Source organism: Neomonachus schauinslandi, chromosome 2 (assembly GCF_002201575.2).
Source record: "Neomonachus schauinslandi chromosome 2, ASM220157v2, whole genome shotgun sequence".
Lineage (NCBI taxonomy): Eukaryota > Metazoa > Chordata > Mammalia > Carnivora > Phocidae > Neomonachus > Neomonachus schauinslandi.
The window spans coordinates 184827820-184847661 of record NC_058404.1 but is presented as its reverse complement, the minus strand read 5'-3'; the positions used below and the strand labels follow the sequence as shown (position 1 = coordinate 184847661).

General features: G+C 37.9%; 1 protein-coding gene across 3 annotated transcripts in view; it reads right to left on the bottom strand.

The window, feature by feature from the left end:
* Positions 1 to 3176: 3176 nt before the first annotated feature.
* PPARGC1A (PPARG coactivator 1 alpha) overlaps positions 3177 to 19842 on the bottom strand; it is a 297681-nt gene continuing 281015 nt past the window's right edge. For 2 of the 3 annotated variants that reach the window (XM_021679404.1, XM_021679405.1), the window contains exons 11-13: positions 9687 to 9808; positions 9203 to 9354; positions 3177 to 3558 (exon numbers count right to left, since the gene is read on the bottom strand). In XM_021679404.1, the coding sequence (XP_021535079.1) occupies positions 3455 to 3558; positions 9203 to 9354; positions 9687 to 9808 (378 nt within the window). In that variant the 3' untranslated portion in view covers positions 3177 to 3454. The remainder of the gene's footprint in view (positions 3559 to 9202; positions 9355 to 9686; positions 9809 to 19842) is intronic. The other variant, XM_044912760.1, reaches the window with a different exon arrangement.

Genomic DNA, 19842 nt, shown 5'->3' with positions numbered 1-19842 from the left:
TCATACCCCAATAGTGCAAAGTTCCTTCTCTGCTGCTTTGAATGTTGACAGCCCAACCGCCTTGTTCTCAGAGTCGTTTAGCAAAAATTGATTTTGTTGCACTGGAAGAATTATTCCGCTACATCTCTTTAAAAAAAAAAAAAAAAAAAAAAAAAAGCCCACATTTCTAAAGCACCAGTTCGGTCACCCAAATTGTAGATGTGGTACTTACCACAGCGTGAAGGCATTGGCCTGCGGTCATCTAAAAATCCTAGAGTTCTATGCTGAAATTTGCCTCCAGTGAAGATGGGGTGCATGTGTTCATTTGAAATATTCTCTCCAAAAGAAAAATTAAAAATAAAAATAAAAGGAACACAGTTTACGTTTTGATGGGCAACCCACAGGGTCTGCATAAGATACAAAAAGCTCTACTCAGTTGGGTTAGTGATTCTCTCTTTGCACTCATTTTAGATGCAATTTGAAGTCCATGGAGGAAAACTATCTTCATGGTAACAATATTTGTCAGGCCAGAGTGGGGATAAATTAATCCTCAACGTGAAATCTGTAGTGTTGTCTTTTGATAAGTAAGAAAAGAAACCAAGTATTTTACTCATGTCAACAATCCAGGGCAAAAAGGAGAATGTATTTAAAATTGGATCACAAAAATTTAAAGGCAAAGTAGAGAACGCATCTGGTCCTTGAACACATAATATGATTTACTAAATATTGATTTCTTAAAAATAATTTATTGCTCTTAATAGTCTTTTATTATTATTATTATTCTACAACAGAAGATACTCAAAATTCCAAAAGAAAGACTGTAAACTTTAGTTTGGCGTTCACACAGAGTTAAAATATCTGCATTTAACCTACAGAACAACAAGAATTAGGCGGATTAAAGATATGTTACTGCCGTAACGCAGAACCTGTGAACAAGTTCTTTTATTTCATATTTTTTTTATTGCTTTCTATCTACTTAGAAATAAGAAGCCAAAAAATCAAGCAAGCATCCGACAGGACAGACAGTGGATTCACTCAGAACACAATATGCTGGTGATAAATGAATGCAGCTATCAAAATTAGCTGCATTGGCCTGGGGGTGAAATCCATCTTATAAGATTGTGTTGGGCGAGAGAAAGGAAAAGAACAATTAAGTAGTAGGTATCGCACATCTTCCAGAAAAGTCATGTCGGCCAAACTGTAATCGAATCTCAATTTAGAAACTTGAATACACACTCCAAACTTTACTGACTTCCATTGCAGGGCTCCGCACTCAGATGCAATCCTGATGCTCAAAATGGAGGTTTTTCTGAAGTTTTTATTGAATTTAGCAGAAGCAATGTCATCAAGAACAACATCATGGTCACGTCAGAGGCCAAGCTAGTGCAAGTAGAAACACCGCTTCTGCAAAAGCTGAATTTCCCAAATGAAACATTTCAACTCCAACCTGACAATTGCCATGCATCCTAGGCAGAAAATTTCCACTGGCTTTATTATTTTCATCATCTCATAATTTATAATAAATAGGCTATCTGCAACTGATAAATATGTCTCTTTAGTAAACAAAGGAATGAATTATCAGTATGTATACAGGATGCATAACTGTAAAAAATACAGATAAATACCATCATCATACTCTGCCAAGGGAAAGAGATACTGGCTTCAAGAATAGTCTTCAGACACACATTAATTATTGTAAAAATCATACTGTAATTATTACCTCAGCATTTTGTATCAAATTAAAATCACAAAAATTAAAACAAAACAGCATTTTAAAAAGATTTCTGACCTCTAGTTTCAAAACTACTGTTGATAGAGAAAATAAAAACATTTCTTAATGGTTACCCATTGAGAGACTTTACATAAAATCATGATATCTCCTAGAAAAATTTTAGATGAGAAAATTTCATTCCCCTAACAAATCCAGTGTATAAAACTTCAAAGAAAAACAAGCAACAAGAAAATGTGGAAAAATATCGCATAAGTGGTTAATACCTTTAGGGGGCTAGGATATTTCTTGACAAGATGCTTGGATTGAAGCTCACCTAAGAAGGGATGGATGTGCGTAAAGCATCATTTTGTTGTTGCTGCACTCGACGGACACACACACTGTCTTTTTTGTTTTTACAATCAAATATATATAAGCAGTAAGTTCAGCTTCTAAATATGTTAGTGTACAATAATTGTATCACCTCATAATTACATTTGAATATTCTTGATTAAGAAAAATTTAGCAGTTTTGAAAAGAAGGCTGCATTTACAGTGCATAGCTGTAACAAAAAAGAACATCGTTGTATAGTATGTACACAAAATAAAAATACTCCATTTAACATCTGTAAATACTTCACTACATCAGAGAATGTAGCAATTACACTATCTGAACACATACCAGAGAGTTCTACCCAACTCTCATTAGTAATGTAACACCGTGCCCGCTCCTCAGAAAGAACCACCGAACGAGCTGCTCGCTTGACCATTGACAAGGCTTTTGAAATTTGCAGTGGAAGGATCAACATTTTGGACATTTACATGGGTGTCAGGATAGAGGATGAACTACAGAAACTTCAAAATGTTAGGAAAGTTTAGCATTCCGGTGCCCGCAGTATCCTCTCCCACCCAGACTCCATGGCAAAAGGAAAAAAGAAGAAAAAGAGAGAGAGAGAGAGAAAGGAAGAGAGAGTGAAGGAGAAAAGGCGAGGGCTAAAGAGATGGGAGGGGGACAGACGGAGAGAGGGAGAAAGAGAGAGAGAGAGAAAGGATATTAGTTCTACAGAACCTGTGGTTTCTTCGGGATTGTCATATAACCATTATGTTATGAGAGAAAGCTTGCTTCAAGTCGAGTTTGCACTTTCTTAAAAAACAGAGTACGGAGGTTGATGCCCAGACATCAGTGGCTGTCATTTTAGGGTGGCTTGTGGTTGGTTGGTTTTCTTTCCTTTTGAATTTATGCATTTTTTTTTTCTTTTTGAATAGAATATGAACATTTTGAAGTTCCAGGTTTTAAGTGTGTCTTCATGGAACTGCTGCCATTTGAAGTGGTTTGCCCTGGCACACTCTGGTCAGGTGCCCCCAGTCCCCACCTGTGCATACATACTTGCCCCAAAACAGGCGTGCGCATGCGCACGCACACACACACACACACACACACACACACGCACACACGCGCACACACGCACACACACACGCACACACACACTCCATCACCAAGAGACTCCAGGGAAAGCAAAGCTGACACCCATGAATAAACATGTGCTTACTGGATATCCCCATTCTGTCTCTTGCCTCTTCAGCAGCTGTGTTCATGTAAACCATTGTTGTTGTTCTTGTTGTATTGTTGTTGTTTTGTTTTGTTTTTATACAGAGAGTGTAAAGTAGGAGAAATTCCTAAGTATGACTTGTAATAGTCAGTTAGGGAAGGACGCGCTGTCCCGTGAGGTATTCACCGTCCCTCTGTCATCTTCAGCCAGGGAACATGTTACCTGCGCAAGCTTCTCTGAGCTTCTTTCAGTAAACTATCGAAATCCAGAGAGTCATACTTGCTCTTGGTGGAAGCAGGGTCGAAGTCATCTGAGTTTGAATCTGCAAGAAACCCAAGCCAGGTTAGACACACTCTCGTCCTTAACTCAATTGTCCAGTTCAAGATTACTTGATTCAATAACAACTTATCCAATCGATATACTTTTAAAAATATACCAACTTTTATTGATATATGTATTGATATATTTTATTGGTATATATATTATATATATGTATATATTTGCAGAGGGTATTTATACCCAATATTTTATTGTTGAATTATTTATATGTAAATATATTATTTATATTTATAAATTTACATATAATTATGTATAATGCATAAAAATAAATATTTAAGAAATATATATGTTTACAGAGAGAAAGGAAGAGAGAGTATAAGATTAGATAACATGTTTACAGAGGGTAAGGAGTGGCAAGCATTCAAAGTACTACTTTTTGACTCATTTTAGTCTTAATCCTAGGAGGTAATCAGAACAAACTTTATTTCTAATCAAAATCAATATACTGTAAAAATAACCATGTCCTGCCCCCTTCCTGGTATGTTAAATGATCTACCCAAGGTTTCTCAACAACTCAAGTGGAGAGGTAAGAGTAGAAGCCGGAACTAATCTTCCTATTCAGTGGGATTGACTTCACTGAGCATAAAAGCCAGGTGAGTGGGAGGGAGAGAGAATGATCAGAACTTCACCTACTCGCCACCTGGCTGCTCTCCTTTCAGGCATGAGGAACATATGATCCACTTATCTATTCCAGTACCTTGGGAGCACCCCAGCAATAGTGGCACAAATTCACCCCAAATTAGAAGGTATAGGGAAACGCTTCATGTCCAGAGAAGGCAAAGTCAGCCTCAGTAATACAAGAGGAAAAATACACAGTTATAGATAAAACCACTTGAACTAGTCCAAGTCAGCTTTTGTGAAGAGTTCCACATACTTCACATGGCCCCTTAACAAAACTGTCATGTTTCAGCAATGATGGATATAAAATGAAATTCTTATTCTAAATATTTCTGATATTTCTCCAGTGACATTTATAAAAAAGTTAGATATTTCTGCTGGTCTTGCAAATGAGGAAAGACATCTTAGAAATATAATAGAAAACCTCTTGCAAATAAATTCATTCTTTTGAGAGCACTTACTTGAAGGGAAAACCAGTCCTTTCTGGGAAGTATTAACAATCCTACCAACAGACAAACATTTCTGTGTTTTATCCGGAATGTTACGAAACAGCAATGTCTGAAGTGACGGAAGAGTATGAGATTAGATAATATGGTGGCATACTCATTGACCTCACAAGCTGTTTGGCTGAAAAGGCTGTAATCCTTCAAGCTCTCCAGCACTAGGCTGATTTTTCGCCCTAGCTTCAAACTACTTTAGCCATCTTAGATTTAAAGACAAGGAGATTCCTTCCCTTTTTTTTTTCTTCCATTCTTACCATCCCTTGTATTTACTGACTTTTTTGCCAAGCAAGTTTTTCCAGGTAAGAAAAGCAATTACGGCTGGCCTCAGAAATAAAAGACAGGACAAAAATGGCCAACCTTTTCTAACATCTCACGTAGTCAATTCTTAAATTACACCAGCTCCCATCCTTCCCTTCACAGGTAGCCTAATGAGCAGTTGGCTTGTATCACTAAAGCTTCATGAGCAGCTATCATTCCAATCAAATCTGTCTCTGTGTAGACAGACACACAGAGAAAGTCCTTCTCACTGCTTGAGATTAACCTGAAATCAGAATTCCACTTGCATTATAAATAAAGTTAGAAGAGCCTTCCAATGACCAGAGTCTGTGTGGCATGAAAGCACAGAAACGTCAAGAACACACATACAGAGATGCCTGGGTGGCTCAGTCAGTTAAGTGTCTGCCTTGGGCTCAAGTCATGATTCCGGAGTCCTGGATCCCAGATTGAGCCCCGCATCAGGCTCCCTGCTCAGCAGGGAGTCTGCTTCTCCCTCTGTCCCTCACCCTGCTCATGCTCTCTCTCTCTCTCTCTCAAATAAATAAATAAAATCTTTAAAAAAAAAGAAAAAGAAAAAAAGAACACACATACAGATCTTTTCTTGAAGGACATTTTGAGAATATTTAAAACGTCTTAACTTTGGGTTACCCTACATCAAACCCAGAATTTCAATGTTTCCATATTTTTATTAGCAAAAAAATATATATTTGGAAACAGTGGTTCTCGAGAGTTTCTTCGCTATGAAATATGATAACTGGTATTTACATGTCTGTAATCACTTACACAGGCGGGCCATGTCACAAAATAGGCATCCACAACATCTTTTCTGTTGTATGAATACATGGTTACATGCAATTCCTGAGAAAACAACATCTATGCCACCCCTTTCCCGCCAATAAGGATACTGCAACACAAGTAAGATATAATAGAATTTTGACAGGAAAAAGCCAAAAGCCACTCTAATTATTTTTTTAAATAAATTGCTATAAATAATGATACCATATAAATAGAAACATATCACAATACAGCTGTATTCTTACCACCTGGAAAACTGTTGGCACAAAGCAGGTACTAAGATTAGAATTTGTTGAATGAATGTATTACTCTTGAAAACCAGCATTTTAAAACACCATGGTTGAACATCTTTGTGTTGGGATCTTGGGATGATTTACCAAAGAATGCCAAGGGTATATACAAAGTTATGTATATATTCGAGATGCTGATAATGTAATACAGTTTTTGAGTTAATAAAGAATTTGTGATGAATGTTATTTATTTCATTTTTCTTGTATATTTAAGTATAAGTTCTATACCATAACTAATTCCTGATGAATACATGATCATATTCGTAATACTGGCCCATCCTTCTCTTCTGGTCCTAGAGTCCTGATTTAATTTGTATCTTTCGTCTTTAAGATTTCTCATTGAGGTCTTTGAGAAAGATCCGTTTATAGGACAGTAAACAGACAGACTCACAGATTACAGATTCATGGAAACTAGGCTTACATACTGGCTTTACCTAGGTAACCTTGATTGTCCCTTTAACCCGGAGTCTCACTTATAAAACTGGCTCGTAATACTAACTTGGAATTATCACATTCTGTACTAATAGTGTTGTAGTAATCACTAGGTGGCCCTGATAATAGAGGAATAGGATGTGTGAGCTAACTTAATTTGGGGAGCAAAACAGGAAAAAAAATGATTAAATCTATCTAAAATGATAGGTCTCTTTACTCTTGGTAAGATTAATCAATATCACATCATTTTCACTAACTCTCAACAGACACACATGTGAGCTCCCAACCCCTCTAAATGTCCAGTACAATCTAATGGTCACCAAATTCACTGGTCATGCCCCAAAGCATTTAACTTGAACTCTTCAGGGACAAACACAGGAGCCATATGAATGCATGTTGTTCCATTCCAGAGCCGGCCCCTGATGTCGATGCTTTCATTTCAAAATAACTTGACATTTCTAACTGCTCATTGTCATCATTTTTAATTATAATCATAGCTACTGTTTATTGAGCACCTACTTTATGCCAGATACTGTGCCAACCACATCACAAACATTTACTGAATCTTTGCAACAACATTATGAGGTAGTTTACAAATGAAGAACTGGAGGCAGAGGGAGCTTCATTGTTTGCTCAAGGTCAGAAGCTAAGTCAGGTTTCAAAACCAGGTCTACAAGATTCCAAAGCCAGGGCTCTTTCCACTACGCCATGCCTACACTCAGCTCAACTTCCCTTCATGAAACTGTAGGGCTTGAGGGAATTGGAAAAACCCATGCTCCTACAACACACATCAAACATACTTTTCAGAAAATACAGAGCCAGCTTAGCAACGGCAAAGTTTCTATTGCTGCTGGCGAGGCAGGAAGATAACAAGAGGGGAAGCATTCTTCTTAGACCTATTTCAGGGAGGCTCTGGTTCAGTTTGGAAATACCATCCAATCCTCCCTCTACCAGCGATGAATTGTGATTTAAAGGCCCCTCTAGGTAGCTTATTTTAAACTCGAGATGTTTTGAAAGACTGCAAACACCCTGGCCTTCATCACTGAAGAAAATAAGTCAAATCAACTTAAGACTTCAATCCGTCTTGACTGTTTTTATCAGCCAACATTTGAACAAATGACTTGTCACCTTTTATATTTTCATCCCTGGGCCTCTCTCTTGACAGTCGGCTGCTTCTCTCCTGTTTCATACTATCTATTTAGTTTGTGAAGTGAATTATAGCATATTCCCCCTGAACAATGCACACCACCTATATCAATTACTTTAGGAAGGCATCACTTTGGTGGAGGGGAGAAAAAAAAAAAAATCCCTGTATTTGGTATTCATTTCTTTCTTTATACCAAGCCAAAACAAGTGCACACAGAGATATAGTAATGCTGAGGAATAGATTTATATGTTAATTTTATGATGATTATTATGAATTGACTCAAATCAATTACATCATATGCACAAGACATTGGCCATTTTCCCTTCCTTCATTCCTTCACCAAAGGATTTAAAGGCTTACAATACGTACATTAAATAGGGAATGGCATACAAAGGGACCAAATTAAAATTGGGAAGAAAATTAAGATGTCCATTTTGGCATTATTTATAATGCCAAAAAAAAATTGAAAATTGAATAAATGTTTAGCTATAATGGAATGATTAAATGTAATGGTACTCACTTAACACAATACTGTGCAACCATTTTAAAATAAATCGATAAATTATTTTTAATCCTGTGAACATGGTAGAAAATGAACTTACATAAATAATATAAATTGAGAAGAGCTGAATTTAAAAATTGATAGATCTAAATTATGTGACCTCAACTATAAGAAATTAAACATCCTGAGACAAAACACTGGACTGTAAATCACACAGTGGATCTCTAGGTGATGGGCTGACAGGTGACATTATTATTTTTCCTAATACTTTTTATATTTTCCAAATTTTACCCCTTGAGTCTGTATAACTTTTATAACAGGAAAAAAGAAGGCTTACAAATGCTTCAGTTTCCTTATCTATAAAAGGAGGATGATAATAATAATAATAGTAACCACCTCCCAGGATTGTTCTCATAATTAAATAAGAAAATGCTTGCAGAGCCCTTGGCACGCGCCTAGCATATGGAAACCCTCAAAAAAAAAAAAAAAAGGTGTTTTTTTTCTCCTTTTGTTTTAAAGGAAGTATAGTGTGATTTAGCATATGAAATTATATTTTCTGCTCTCAAGGTGTAATTTGTAGAATATGTCTTAACAGTTTTAAGAGTTTGTAGAATAATAAGGAAAAAAAGAGCCAGAATATTCTGTTGCATATTCTGTTCCATAAGACCACGATGATAATGCTAAAGTTTATACAGAAGGATTCAGGGCAGGCACAGAATGCAGTAGCACATTGCACATCTAGGCAAAGACACGCACACACATATGCACGCGCAACATAAACACACGCCAGCAGACACACACACACAAACAGTGCAGACTTTCAGCATTTGGGAAGACAGTACAAAGAATTCACTTCTGCTCTTTGCTGCCAAAACCTGAGCCCTTTGCTTCTGAAACTGTCTTGTACCTTAAAAAAAATTAAAAATAAGATAAAATCTGTATTCAAACATTCCCTCTAGCAAAATAAAGCGATGGTCCAACTCAATATGCCTATGGTTTACATCTGCTTCCATTTTGAGCCCTCCATTATGGATTCCTCATCCCACGTACAATAAAATCCATACCTAGGTCTGCATAGTTAGACTTGAAAAATTGCTTGCGTCCACAAAAGTACAGCTCGAAGTCAGTTTCATTCGACCTGCGCAAAGTGTATCCATTTTCAAGAGCAGCAAAAGCATCACAGGTATAACGGTAGGTAATGAAACCATAGCTGTCTCTGCAATGGACAGAGAAAAGAGGTTCAAAGCTGGTGAGGAAGCATTAACATATACTCCTGTAACCCTTCCTACTTTGGAAGACTTCGCTGGTGCCAACGTCTGAACCACTGCATCCATTTATCAGTGTGATTGTCCTGTCAAGCAGCTAAATACTTATTTCTGGGACAGGAAATCTCAACTAGAAAGATTAATAAATAGGGATAAAAGAAAATAAATAAGGTTCTGAACTCAACATGTCATCTGTCAAAGCATTCCCATCCTAGTAATCTTATGGCCATGATTTTTTACATATGTCAGCTTCTAAACAAGAAATAATCTTGAAGATTCTTACCCATCATCCCGCAGATTTACTGTGCACTCCTCAATTTCACCAAAAACTTCAAAACGGTCCCTCAGTTCCGTCCGTGTCGTGTCAGGTCTGATTTTACCAACATAAATCACACGGCGTTCTTCCTGGGGAGGGGGTGGGAGTAAGGAGAGACTTTTGCCAGTTCTGGAGATAGGAAGGAAGTTGCACCTCTAGAAACACTCCTAAATGTACAATCATGCATACCGAGAACCACCGAGCATGCTGGTTAAAGCAAAATACCCACTAAAACTGAATGAAAAGATGACAAGTGACCCACGTTTTAGCGTCCATTTCTTTGTAATCTGCATTCACTCTTCCTTCCACATGCCCTACTCTGCTGCTCACTCTCTTCTGCTTTTGCTCCCCAGCTCTGCGCTTCTCTCTCCTGAGCTTCGACATACTCCAAAAGAAATACGGGTAATGCGATCTGTTTATCACTGGACAGCTAAATGATCCCTATTAAATGCTGTAACCCTTGTGACTTGATTCTTAATCTTCACAATTGGTAAGAAACTGACCCGTCTCGCAAAACTGTTTAATTTCTCATTTTACTCAGGATTCTCTTAATGAGATGTACAAATTTTGACATTCCTCAAAACAACGATTCTAAACTCTAGTATAAACTAAAATTACCTGGAGTGCTTATTAAAAATGCAAATTATTGGGGTTTATCCCAGCAGTATTAAAAAAATTGGAAAAGACAATTCAATGGTCTTCATTTTTAATAAGCACACCCTAGTGATTCCGATGCAGGTGGTCCAAAGACAATAATTTGAAAAATACAGTCTTAAAATGTAGGCTATTTTAAGCCATGGGTCTCTGAAGAATAAGAGCTATAAAGGAGGCTATAAATTTCACTTTGCCAGTAAATCTTATTTTAGGAACAGACTAGAAGGGTGTGGCCTAATTTTCACAAATGGAGTCAATATTATCATAATCTGGAAGTTATCAGCAATTTATAACCTACAAAATATGGAAATAATATCTTATAGCCTAAGGATGGACTCCTTTTTCACAAAATAGTAAAAAACCCTTCTTAGTATAAGAAGCAATCCTCTATCAGTTGTTCTAAGAAGACAAGGCCAAAGGTGATGATGTCTCTCAAAACTGAGGGAAGGTTTTTCAAGAACGCATGGAGTTAATATAAAGAACATGCTTACCAACTCATCTCTACGCCTACTAAGAACAAACAAGAATGAAGTGAACTTAGGGTTGCCGAGGTTTCAGTTAGATGGGAGCAGAGACTAGAAAACACAGGACTAAGGCATAGATTCAGCTTGCCCAAGAGTTTTCTCTGGATGTGCTGAGAGTATCCTGCCTCGGATGATGGAAAGAGTAATTTGGGCTTATGGCAAGGAGATGCCCTATGTTATTTCCCGAACATCTTTCCTTTTCATATGCCCAATATTTAGCAAAGGGCCTGGCAAAGAGAATTCAGTAAGCACTTGTGAAATATAACTAAGCAATCCACAGATCTATAATATGTACTCTCCTGTGTGATCTGATCATCCATGCTTTATCTTCTTTTACCGTATGCAACACTCATATTTCTGTTTTCATCAGAGGAGTTCCTCTGAGCCTCAGACTCAAATCGCCAACTGTCTACTTGACATCTCAGGCTGGATGTCCTCTGAGCACTTCAAACTAGAACAACATTCCCAAAACCCAGCTCTCCAGTACCCCTGTCTCCCCTGTGGGTCTTTCTCCAATGTTCTGTGTTAGTCAAGTTAATGACACCTAGCCAGGTATTCAGGACAAAAACCTGAGTGCCTTCCTTGTTTCTTCTCTCTCAGTCCCCTCTACACATCCAATCACTCATTAAACCCTGTTGATTTTTACCTCCTACATATCTCTCTCTCTGCTCTCTCTCTCTTATTACATCTCCCCTAACCCAAACTGCCAGCATCTCTTTCTGGACTAGCATAACAGCCTCTTAACTTGGATCCTCTGTCTATATTTACCCTTCTCTAGTCTATTCCTTCAATTCAATCAGAATAATCTTTGCTAAGGGAACAGGAATCTGATCATGTCAGTTACTGTCTAAAACATATCAGTGGCCTCAAAACTTTCAAGGGAAGACCTAAATCATTAACAGGACCCACCAGGCCCTGCGTGGTCTGGACCTGCCTCCATCATGGGCTTCAGCTCCCACTTCCCATTCTTCCCTTTGTTTTCCAGTCACATTGAGCTTCTATTAGTCCCTCATATATACTGTGCTCCTTTCCTTTTCCAAGGCCTTTGCACCAGCCGTCCCCTTGCTACTTGTAAGATCCTCCCCACATTGCCTCTCCTTCCTCTTCACCAACATACACGTACTGTCTAAAATTACATTGAATTCAGCAATCATTTCCTTCTGAGACTTGAGATGAGGTCCGGCTTCCTATTAGTTGTTCTTACAGTACACTATTTCTCCTTTATAGTGCTCTGCCCAGTTGTAATTAAATAGTTAATAGTTAATTCATCATTTAATATCCATCTCCCTCTACAATGAAAGTTTCATGAAAGCAGAAACCACATCTGTCCTCTTGACTACTGTATTTTTAGGGTACTTGAAACATACCAGAGTGTCAATGAATATTTGTTGAAAAATCAATCAATCAGCAATCAATTAAACATTTTTAGCACTTACCCTTATGCCTACGTGTAATCCTTACTCTCTGAGACTCTCTAAGAGAATGAAGAATGAAAGCCAGGTTTGCTGCTTAATCACAGGGAAAACCCTGCCCAGGTAGCTCAGCTGAGTGAATTGACAAAGATTTCCATGATTTGTTTTTACAGGTTTAAGTGGAAGAAGAATGGAGTAACTACATGTTTGCAGTGCTCTCACTCTTACAGATCACTTCTGAAAATCAGAGGTGGGCTTCCACTGAAACACTCAGTAAAACACAATTCCTCTGACACCAGCCATCAGGCCTAAAAAATTGACCAGGCGAAGTAGGGCCAAAAGAGTTGACTGCCTGATTCACTTCCATGTAGATTGTATGTCATCTCAATCAAAGGCTGCAATTGTGTTGTTCCAGAGCACCCAGCACATCCTGGAGATCAATAAATATAAATGGATGGCGAGGCTCATCCTGGGGGAGTGTTATACAGTGTTGTAAGGGAGTCATAACACCACATTCCATTCTATTTACGCAGCCAGCTCCAGCCAAACAGCCAAATGGGATGGGACTGTTATCTAAACTTTCTGGCGCCTGCTTGCATGGGTGTTATGGTTTTTTAGTTTAGTTTTTTTTTTTTTTTTTAATGGGCCTTTTTAGGAAGGTTACTACTGTATAAAGAAAAAGGAGAGGGAAATGCAGAAGAGAGAGAAAGAAATTGAACCATCACAAAGAAATTGCTCAACTACCATTATGGGAATACACACAGCCTACGTATTCAAGGAAATTTGAAGTTAAAGCTAAAATCGACCATATGCACGTCCATATGCAGACATATTGGGACAGTCTCTGAATTGCTTCTTTATACAAAACTGTATGCAACAATGATCCTACAAAGAAGATAAACCAGAGGACCTTTTCGGATACTGATACATTCTGCAGTAAAAAGAAGACACAATCTAGATGGGAAAAACAGAAACCCCAAAGGCTGGTGCACAATCACATAAACTACCTATTTGTCTATCATCTCCTTTTATGAAACACAGGAATGGAACCACGTCTTGCTTCCTTACAAAGACCAGAGATTGAATACATGCTGAAATTCTCATTTTAGAAAATGATTAGAGTGCTTGGTTTTCCTAGTGCTAAAAATGAAACTAAAAGGCATCTGAAGGTCTAAAAGCAAAGACAAAAATCTTTCAAAGATTGGCCAAAATGTCTAGCAAGGAACTGATTATTTTTAACATGTTGCAGTTTTATTAGACAGATGAATAGATTCCATATCTTTAAAAAACCTTAACATTTGCAGCCAATTTTTCAAGACATTAATTTCTAAACAGGAGATGAAAGGAAAAGAAATCAAAATGCTTAATAACATTTTCAACTTCTTAAAGGCTTGGAGGAACTCTAAACCTTTGGAAAAAGCTCCTTGAAAAATGATTTTCAGACCAGTTTTCACTATTGAGGAGGATGGAACATTCATCAAATATCTTTTAGCTTCAATTTTCACAAAAGCTAGTTTGCTGATGGGGTGGATAACAAACTTGAAGATTTATAGTGCATTAACAGGTATAGTAAATCATCATTACATCAAAATACAGGGGGATAAATAAAGAAAAAAACGAACTGAAATTAACTGACTTTGCATTATCAAAATCCTTATCAAAAAGAGAACAGAGCCTCCCAGTTACCTGGGAAAAACATACAATGGTTGTTTCTCATCAACTAATAAGCTAGTCTTGGTAAAAGGGCTGTAACTAAGAGAAAGGGAATTTAGTAGGGAGATTAACATTTACTGAATTCTAATATATGCCAAGTAGCGTGCTTGATGCTTCTGTATGGATGATCTCCCTAAAATGCTCACAATGCTAGGTGACAACAAGGAACAACCTGATGTAATTTAGATTTTGGTTCTCAGAACTTTTATTCTACATTTCCAAGTCAGGATAATGTAAAAATTCTTTCTCCTATGCTAAGGAAACTGCATGTCACCTTTAGCCGTGAAAGATGTATATTCATTTCCAGATTAGCTACCAACGTGACTTCCTCAGAAATTCCAAAGAAATTCCAAATACTGTATGTGAGATGAATGGATAAAATCTGTGCCATTTGAGGCTGAATGGTATAGCGAGATCCTCCATCTGAAAGATAAAGTGAGAGGGGCGGATGGTTGTGAAAAGGCATGTATGGACAGAAGGAAAGGCCAAAACCTTCACAAAAATGTCAAAAAATGTGGGGTTTTTTTTTTCCTCTCTTTCTCTTAGTATTGATTACACTATCTAATTCAGTAGGCATTCAGTAAGTGCCTACTACTAGCACTCTTAGTGGAGAAAAAAAGCGACAGCACTCAGTTTTCCAAAGTTACTTGCCTCCAAGTACGACCCAAGAATACTCTTCCTTAGAGTCTAAGGCTGGATCAGTGTGAATAAATCCAGGGTACCCCACTTAGAGATAACTGCAAGGAAACACACTGTCTGTCAAAAGACAGAAAACACAGAAACTACAGACTGAGAGAATGTGGGATAACTTTCAATTAAAAAAAATTTTTTTTAAATGGTAACCTCTAGAAGATGAATGGGAAGAATGAAGTAGGAGTAGATGGAAGGAAGCAAGAATTTATTAAGTACATTATTCTTCAAAAAAAAAATATGTTCTGTCTAAATGAAGGAGGTAGAAGAGAAAAGGGATGAGAGAAAGAATAAAAAAAAAACACTATTTCAATTTGTAATTAATATTATGTGTTCTGTTATTGGTAAACAAAATGTTTGCTTTTCCCAACTTCACTAGAGGAAAAAAAAAAACTGATCATTTCTATACAGTGAGCTTCAATTCATTATAGAACATATATTCTAACCCACAGGAAATATCTCTTGAAAGAGGTTTGGATAGAAAACTATTTTCTCCAAAAATAATAACTATGAAAAATTACACAATTTTGTTTTTTTTTCATTTGGAAGAAGCTAATAATTATCTGAGATGAAGCACTGTTCCCAGGTCCTGGGCTGCCAGCTGATGAAGGGAAGAGAGAAATGAAGTGGCACTGTCATTGCCCAGGCACATCTGGTTTGGGTTTCAAGCACTGAGCCATATCCTAATGTGTAGATTTGCCCTTTAAATTAACATCCCATTATCACGTTTTCTTTTTTTTTTTTTAATTTATTTATTCATGAGAGACAGAGAGAGAGAGAGAGGCAGAGGGAGAAGCAGGCTCCCAGGAGCAGAGAGCCCGATGCGGGACTCGATCCCAGGACTCTGGGATCACGACCTGAGCTGAAGGCAGACGCTTAACCATCTGAGCCACCCAGGCGCCCCCCGTTATCACGTTTTCTGGCAGGAAATTGTACCAACTGCAAATGGAGTTGGACTTAGAACTCCCCCAAGAAATGAGAGCAGCGCCTGGGTGGCTCAGTCGTTAAGTGTCTGCCTTCAGCTCAGGTCATGATCTCAGGGTCCTGGGATCAAGCCCTGCATCGGGCTCCCTGCTCCGCAGGAAGCCTGCTTCTCCCTCTCCCACTCCCCCTGCTTGTGTTCCCTCTCTTGCTGTGTCTCTCTCTGTCAAATAAATAAAATCTTTAAAAAAAAAGAAAAAAAAAATGAGAGCAGCAACAGTTTAGACATAAAGTACCAAACCCTGGCTTACAGAGTTCTGATTAACCTGAATGACTGCAAGCCTAGGAGGCTGAGGAAGGCAGAGGGTGAAGTGGTTCTTGAGAAAGGGTTTCGGTGGAAAATGGAGGAAAGGAGCAACCAAAACAGCAATGGTCAACCACAATGTAAGATTCTGTGTCAGTAGCTACTAATTATTAGTCTTCTCTTAATTCTCTGATTTGCTGCACTCAGGCTGGTCTGGATAAAGATTTTTAGATGCATAAGCAATGAAAAGTATATAGACCTCCTAAGCCATCTTCTTATGGAACTCAAAATGAAAGCAATATAGACCACAAGGTGAAGGTGGCAAAGACTACTGTAATTTTGGAAAATATCAATTATTAGATGATTTTAATATTGTTTTTCATTTCCTTTTTGAGCCTCTACTTTGTTATATGATGGATCTGAGTTAATAGATAACCAGCACCGTACCCTAGATATTCTGAACATAATTTGCTACTTGTTCAGTACTTTAAGGGTGTCTCAAAAATATGAATGGGAATCACCTACCCAACCAGCTTGGGTGGTCCATCCTATTTCCTTTAGCTGTTTCGTGAATGACATCGCAAGCTAATCCAGTCAAATAAGTCAAAACCCATTGCATGTATCTCTGTGCCCAACTCCATAAAAATACATTTTGCAAATGCACCGTGGCAGAAGAAAGCAGATCATCTTGAGGAGGAAATCGATCAGAAAATCTTCCCGTGGGTAAACTCATTAGTGATTCCACTATGCTTTCAAGATAGACTTCAAAATCTTTATCATGACTTGTAGGACACTTTAGGGATCTGGCTTCCATACGGCCATGGAAGCCAGATCCCTAAGACTCATTTCTTGTTGCTCATTCCCTTCCAGATTCATTCCCTTCCAGACTCATTCCCTTCCAGACTCACTTCCTGTTGCTCCTGTGCCCCAGTATTCTGGTTAAATGACTAGCAGTTTCCCAATATACCTTGCTCTTGTCCAGGGACTTAGTGTGAGCTCTAGCTTCTGCCTAGAATAGCAATGCCCAGTAAAAATATAATGCAGCATATACAATTTTAAATTTTCTAGGAGGCACATTTAAAAAGTAAAAAGAAACAGAAAACTTAATAATGTATTTTCTTTAGCTCAGTACATCCAAAATATTATCGTTTCAACTGGTCATTGATATAAAAAGTATTAATGAGGCATTTTACACTTCTCTTTTGAACTAAGTCTGCAAAATCCAATCACATTTATTAGTGCATCTTAATTCAGAACTAGCTGCATTTGCTGTGTGCCCAGCGGCTACCATACTGCACAGCACAGCTGTAGAAAACCTTTGCCCTCCTTCTCTTTCGATTTCAGATCAATTTCACCCTCTCTACGGATGCCCTCCACTCTCAGATCTAGGTGTCCCCCCATGTGCCACCAGAGTACCTGAGATTACCTTCTGCAATAGCACTTAACATACCCTATGGCTTGTTTGCATATCTTTATCTGCCAGTAGACTCGAAGCTCTCTGGATGCCTGGACCAGGTCTTACCTAATTTTACATCCCAAGCACCTAGCAAATGTTTGTCACATAAAGGCTCATGAGTTTTCACTTATGTTAAGCAGAAATAGCATATAATTGTCCAAGAGGGGATTGGTTTAAGAGTAAGTCCTAAATCTTTATATTAAGCTCTTATTAACTATAGTTCACTGTGTTGGTAAAGTAAATAATCTCTATGTCCTAGTTTTGGGGGTGCTGCTGCTGCTGTTGTTGTTGTTGTTGTTGTTGTTTTAATCTCTTTTTCCAAAACAAAACCAAAAAAAAAAAATCAAAGCAGAAATTCTGACAAATGCTTAATTTATAATGACTTAATGTAAGCCAGCCTGACAATTGTACTGTATAAGCCCTCTTTCAGAGAGAACTGATAAAGACTGGCTTACTCAAAGAATTAACCAAAGAACTGGTCAACATTTGTGACACAAAGGAAAGGCAGGAGGTATCTGCTTTTAGTCTGGGGCTGGTGACCTCAAGGTTGCTTTTGATGCAGGCATCAACTATGGAATGTTGACCAATCACACTATTTGATGTTTTGGAAAGAGTCAACTAATGAAAAGACCCCTCCCTCCCTTTATGTGCTTTCGTTAAGTATCTGGCACTAAATTATCTTTGGAAGAAAGAAAAGAAGCACATGCCAATAGCTACATTTATCCACACCTTTGGGTATAGTGGTGTATTTTGCCCAAATGAGCAAACACACGATGAGACTATTAATCACTCTCTTCAATGTGCTACTTTTGGGAAGAAACATGAAGGATTTTATAAAATATGAATGTGCAAACACTGAAATAACTATTTTCCTACATGCTTGCTCAACATGATTCTCTTTTGTAAAGATTAACTGTAATGTGCCATATTAAAAGGCTTTGTAAACTATATGGCATTATATAAATGTGAGTTACTATAATTATTGAACAGGCTATTAATTAAATAGAGCAAAATTAGAAAAATTGAATTTTTAATTTTCATTAGTCTTCTTAAGTGTTAACTAATGACACTCTGGCAGCTCTTAATATCACAGCTCATTTGAAAGTTGAGAAAAATGAGGAAAAGTGTTGTAATTTGCACAAGACTTTTGATTCAGTCTAAGGTAGATTCAACTTTAAAGGACAGCAGACACCCTTGACTTTTAGCCTAAGTATTCAATTACTTCTCCCTTCTTTTTCCTTGACTACCTGTGATGAGCAAGCCTCTCAGTTCACTTTTTCCCTCTAGTTGATAACTGTTGGCCACTGCTTGATTTTGACTCCATCGGTCAGTTCTCTTATGTAAGTTTTTGAAGATTTTGTGGATGGTAGTAGGTTTTCTTAGAGGCACTATATAAATCTACCCTTTGCAGTTAAAAGTCATTTCCCTAAATGTTGGTTACTTTCTATGCAAGGTAGGTGAAAAGCTGATCTAGTTGAAATGAAATTCTTAGGAGCTAGCACACATAGGCAGCTGAAGTGAACAAAAGTGGTGCCACTTCTGATTGATTACTCAGGGCTCCCTGAAGCACTGAGTTGGGAGAGACCCAAAGCTTCCCTGTGGGCTCCGTGGGAAGAGTTCCACAATTGATTAGGAATGTCTGCCATGAGCAAGACTGACAAGTGGAGCGATGGGTTTCTGCCATCGGAGTTCTAGGTTGATAAGTAATAGGAGGGAGGTGGGGTAAAGTCTACCTGTTTGTGAGCAGGTGCTGAGAAACTACTGACCCACAGAGAACAAACAAGTTCAACATAATCTGGATCTTTAGACCGAAGAACCAGTAATGTCTGTATGTCAAGGAAACGTGGTACCCTGCAATAAGTAGTCCCGAAATATGGAAGGGGTTATTGCAAAGCAGTTCATGAGAAATGTGGATGTGTCAACTACCCAGTGAGACGCTGACCCAGCACGAGTCTGAAATGATGACTTTTTAGCCCCTCTTCCTTTCCTGCCTCCTTCAAATCTAACTTGAGCCCAGTCCCTTCATGGACAATCCAATTCTAACGTCTGCCCAAAAGACAAAAACCGAAACCAAACACTGATACCTCCTTATCTCCCACTCCAACAAAAAAAACCTCATCGTCTGACCCGATGGAACTAGTGTTTGACCAAAAAAAATCCCTGCTCCCTCCATTTTGGAAAACAAAAGTGGAAAACAGCAAATGAGCTTCCAGATGAATGAGATTTATGAAGTATGAATAAGAACATACAGTCATTTAACATTTTGTTTCCCCATAATCTGTGCCAAGAGGTATTGGGGACCCACTGGTGTTTTCAAGTCAATAGGGTATGGAATATTGCATATTCTAACAAAGCCTTAGCTTTAGTTTATTTTCTAATCTAGAAGAAAGACAGAAGAAGAGAGAAAGAAAGAAAGAAAGAAAGAAAGAAAGAAAGAAAGAAAGAAAGA